Source organism: Sinohyriopsis cumingii, chromosome 5 (genome assembly GCF_028554795.1).
Source record: "Sinohyriopsis cumingii isolate HCF-2022 chromosome 5, ASM2855479v2, whole genome shotgun sequence".
Classification (NCBI taxonomy): Eukaryota; Metazoa; Mollusca; class Bivalvia; order Unionida; family Unionidae; genus Sinohyriopsis; species Sinohyriopsis cumingii.
The window spans coordinates 92203876-92208907 of record NC_142965.1 but is presented as its reverse complement, the minus strand read 5'-3'; the positions used below and the strand labels follow the sequence as shown (position 1 = coordinate 92208907).

Here is a 5032-nt window from a genome sequence, read left to right as displayed (position 1 = left end):
GTCTCACCCTAACGTAACTATGGTCTGAAAGTATATCAAACATGGAATCATAACCCCATCAAGGTCCACTAACCTCAAAGATGGCTAACTATATTTTAATTCGGTAACATTTAGTTATATGTATCAAAATCTAAATATTTCGAGCGTATTGCAGATTGTCTTTATATTTTAAAAAAAAAATACAAAAAAAAAATTACAAAAGCAAAACAGATTACAAACCTTGCCGTTGCATAACGATCATTCGAAACGCCTCTATTACAACAATGGCGGGTAAAACACGTCACATTTCCCAGCTGGAAAATCATAAAAGTTTCAACCATTCCATTACAATCTGTTTTGGGACAAACATGTTCTCTATTAAATTGCCATTTTGTCTGAGATAGCAATGTTTGCACGTGACAACATATTTTTAATCATTAAGCTAATCATTTGAATCAAACAACGGAATATGAACCAACATACGCCACCCAAATTAGGATGGTTAAACATTTGAAAGTAGCATAATGCCTAATTTTGGGAAATCATAATCACTATGTGAGATGTTGTGAACAGCCGATTCAAGCAGTGTGTATAATGCCATCGTCCTCTCATCTTAAAGGATGTCACGCGTCTTTAAACATGGATGATCTGTCAGTCATTGTGTTGACAATTGTATATTCGGCCCTCGGCTGTCAAATCATGGGAAACAACTCCAGCTGCAGCATATAAGATAACAAACATGATAATAATATAAATAATAATAATAATAATAATAATAATAATAATAATAATAATAATAATAATAATAATAATAATGATTATTATTATTATTATTATTATTATTATTATTATTATTATTATTGATATTATTATTATTATTATTATTATTATTATTATTGGACTAGCTTAGAGAAAATCCGTTGTAAGCTCTGGCTTAATTGTTTGATTTTCTATGATTTTGTATTTGGCTGAACCTAATGTCCTATATTGGTTTCTATGCCAATAGATCGAACCAATTAAACATAGTAAAGATATGTGTATATAAAGTACATAATTATACTATCCCTGATTATCTTTTAGTGACACGTTTATGTTTATTATGTAAAATTTACTAAATTATTATTATTATTGTTATTATTATTATTATTATTATTATTATTATTATTATTGTTATTATTATTATTATTATTATTATTATTATTGTTATTATTATTATTATTATTATTATTATTATTTTGTTTTTGTTTTTCAGATGAGGCAATTGATCAGATTCCTCACACGGAATGGTATAGCGTAAGTTTTCATATACTTTTTAATTTTAAATTTGAATCTCAAAAACCGAATATGAAATCGGTACATTTATACTAACTTAGCACACAGACGAAATCAACTAAAATAGAATATTGGCAAAATATAGTGACAACTTTAACAGGATTCCTATGTGCAATTATCTAACTTTTAATTTCCCTAAGCTAGTTTAAGGTTTTCAGTTCGTTATATGGAACAATATTCGTCATATGCAATTAAAGTGGAAAGCAAAAATTGTCATTTGTCCACGTTAGAATTGGTATTTGTTATTCAAAGGACAGTTATATGGGTAATTTCTTTGTGATTTGTTTTTAATGTGTACTTTATATTTGTTTTCTAGTTTATCCATGCGTATGCTAATTCATGAAACTTTAAAAGCATAATATATATATTTTACCTAGAAGGGGCGTTCTTATTTTGATGCACACTTAATCTGCGGTTGATTGTTCATGTCATATATCATAGTTTCTGAAAGGCTAGATCTAGTTAAGCGATGTAACTCATTTTAAACTACGACTTATTGTTGTTTGTTTGTTTTTGTGTTTGTTTGTATGATCATTTCGAGGAACATAACAGTGTTTGATTTTTAGAATCAACAGATTTCAAACTAAATCAAATGTAAGACGGAACGAAACGTGAAACAGGTTTGTCTGGTTGAAACATGATTCTAGCCCTCCAATAGAAGTGATGCGTTCCTCGAAAGTAACACACAAATACAAAAGTCATAATTTGAAGTAAATTTTTATTTTTTTAAATTAAGTTACAGTCATATATTCTCAAGAATTGTATTAAACACTCTTGATGGTTCAAATGGGTCCTTTGTGGTCTTTTGTGAAGGGGTTAGAAAGGGAGATAAGCCACAATATTACCCGCACCTGCTAGAGCAGGATTCCAGAAATGCATGTCGAACGTGTTAACACTATTTAGTCCAGGCCTCCATATCAATGGAACACGCGAAAACATTGTTTTTTGTCCAGATATGTACGTACTTTATTTAACAAACTGTAACCATGTCAGATAGACTTTATCAATTCTTTGTACCTATGGAATGCATACCAATGGCAAACGTACAGGTATTATGTAATCACTTGCACAATGGAAACGTGTCAACCATTCAGCTTTATGGTCCTTCATGTACGCCACCGTCACTGCATATCATACACATATAAAATTGTTAGAACTATTAGATTTTCATCAATCTTTTACGATATCGCCATTTTGTATTTAAGCCAAAGGACCGCTCCGGTGGCCTTGTGGTTAGAGGGTCAGCCCAGGATGCGGGAGGTTGCGGGTTCGAACCCAGGCCGAGTCATACGAAGGTCTTATAAAAATGGTACTAACAGATGCATCGCTAGGCACTCAGCATTAACATGTTAGTGTTAGGACTGGTCGGACGGGTATCAGGAGAATGTGACTGGGTGGGACATGATGCTGCATGTCTTCGGCATCTAGCCCCAGTGCTAGATATCACTAAAACTGTCACACTGTAGACATCGTAGTGATATGACTGAAAACTTGTTAAAGCTACGTTAAAAATCCAAATCACACACACATACATTTAAAATAAAAATTATTTTAATGGGTTTGTTGCTAGAAATAATCATTTGATCTTGTGAGAGATATGCTATGCAGATACTATATGCATATGCGGGTTTTCTCTGATCTTGAGAAATACTATATTTTATTTCATTTCAGGATTCTTCTGGCGTTATTTATCATTGTTTCCTTCGAACTTTTCAAACTCCCAGGCAGCAATAAAGACAAAAGGACATTTGTGGATCCTTGGTTCCGTAACATCGTTGATCCAACGCAAAGAGGGTCTGAACAGAAAGCAGAAGTACAACATATTGCCTTCCTTAAAGTCCATAAATCTGGAAGTACAACAGCTCAGAACATGTTCCTTCGATTTGGATTCCACCGTAACTTGACATTCATTCTTCCTCCATTTAAGAATCCATTTAAATATCCTAACATCATTAGCTTAAGAGACAGTCTTAACGAGAACAATACTCTTCCGGCACCTAAGGGGAAAAGCTTTGACTTGTTGTGTAATCATGTTATTTACAACAGAACTGCATTCAAAATGTTTTTGCCAAAAGATACTGTTTATATTGGTATTTTGAGAGAACCTTACGAACAGTTCAAGTCCACACTAAATTATTTGAGACCTGGCTACGTGTTTAAATTGAAGAGTTCCCTTCCGGGGTCGGAATATCTGAAGGACCCCTTGAAATATGAACCAAAAGGCTCAGCTGTTCGGTCTTTTACAAACAACAGAATGGCTGTTGAATTTGGATTGCCAAATGACATAATACAATCACAAGATCTAAAGGAGGTCGCAAATTATATTGCGACCTTAGATAAAGAATTCGCTCTTGTTATTATCACAGAACTCTTTCAAGAATCCATCGTTTTGATGAGGAGAATTTTAAACTGGAGTACAAAAGACGTACTCTATCTCGACAAGAATATTGCCTTGAAAAAGAATGTCTCTAGTTATATGGGACCCTATGACAGGCAATTATATCGAAAATGGGCCAAGATAGACTACGCGCTCTATGACTACTTCTACAAACGATTACGTCAGCAAATTCGGAAACAGGGAGCTGATTTTGATGACGAACTCCTACATTTTAACGAAATCCTTAAAATGGTGTCAGAATTTTGTGCGCAGAGTAAATTAATACGTAATGCCAAATTAGAGGTACATGCAAGTACATGGAGCAAAGCTTTCGATGTTAATCAAGACGACTGTGAGTTACTGAAGAAAGGAGAAATGCAGTTCATTCAAATGATTAGAAAACGCCAATATGGAACAGAGAATATATGAGTTGCACATGAAAATCCTAATATGAGATTTAAAAGAAGGAGACATATGTTTCCCGCAGCTTTGTGGCAGCAGAAACGTGACATTGTCATTGCTGTCGGAATTTCTAAAAGAAGGCTTTAGGATATGCACCTGGGTAACTGCATTGGGAGTTTTTAATGCATGTCCCAGTTTAAACTGGTACACATAGATTAATAAATTCATTAATATGATGACTTTGCACGAATTTTTATATTTCAGTCTTTCATATTGACCTTGTCTATGAAAGCTGTACGACGTTCCGTAAATTGTGCATTGATTTAATTTTATTCCTATTATTATAAGTTGTATGTGTTCATATTTCCGATAGGAATTCAACGAATAATACGCATAAATAGGCAATTTTATTTAGACATGCTATTATCTTTATCGAATACAGCAGATCTATATTTTGTATCTCGGTATTCCATTATCATTTTTGTTATGGTTTTTAGATATCATTCATCTGCCACTGCGGGTATTGTTAATCTGCATATATACTTGCCTTGCAAATTCCAGAAAAATCGAAAATTAAGTCTTCAGCAGCCTACATCTCAATGTATATCATAACATATCGGGTAATGGTTAGGGATTATGGAAAGCATTAGATATTGAAAAGTATGGTACTGGAAACCTCAAACAGTTTATGCGAAAGACAGAAATGTAGGATATTAACATTCTAGGAAAAGACTAGCGCTGTGAAAATCTATCTAGGCCTCACAAGGGAAATTATTCCTCATCTAACTTATGTCCATACATACTAGAATTGATTGATGTCTTCAATTTCGAAAGACGTTTCGGGGACATAAACCAAGATTTGTGCAGTGGAGAATTTATCTTCATAGATGTATTCTAAAATTATGGGACAACTAGATAATATATCCTTCACACACCACGTTA

At 33.3% G+C, this 5032-nt stretch overlaps 1 protein-coding gene across 1 annotated transcript; it reads left to right on the top strand.

Annotated features, from left to right (window-relative positions):
* The first annotated feature begins 263 nt into the window (after positions 1-263).
* On the top strand, positions 264-4830 carry LOC149799761 (galactose-3-O-sulfotransferase 3-like). Its single transcript, XM_089958270.1, has 3 exons — positions 264-270; positions 1232-1265; positions 2983-4830. The coding sequence occupies exons 1-3, from the start codon at positions 264-266 to the stop codon at positions 4115-4117; spliced, it is 1176 nt and encodes a 391-aa protein (XP_089814396.1). The 3' UTR covers positions 4118-4830.
* The last annotated feature ends 202 nt before the right edge of the window (positions 4831-5032 follow it).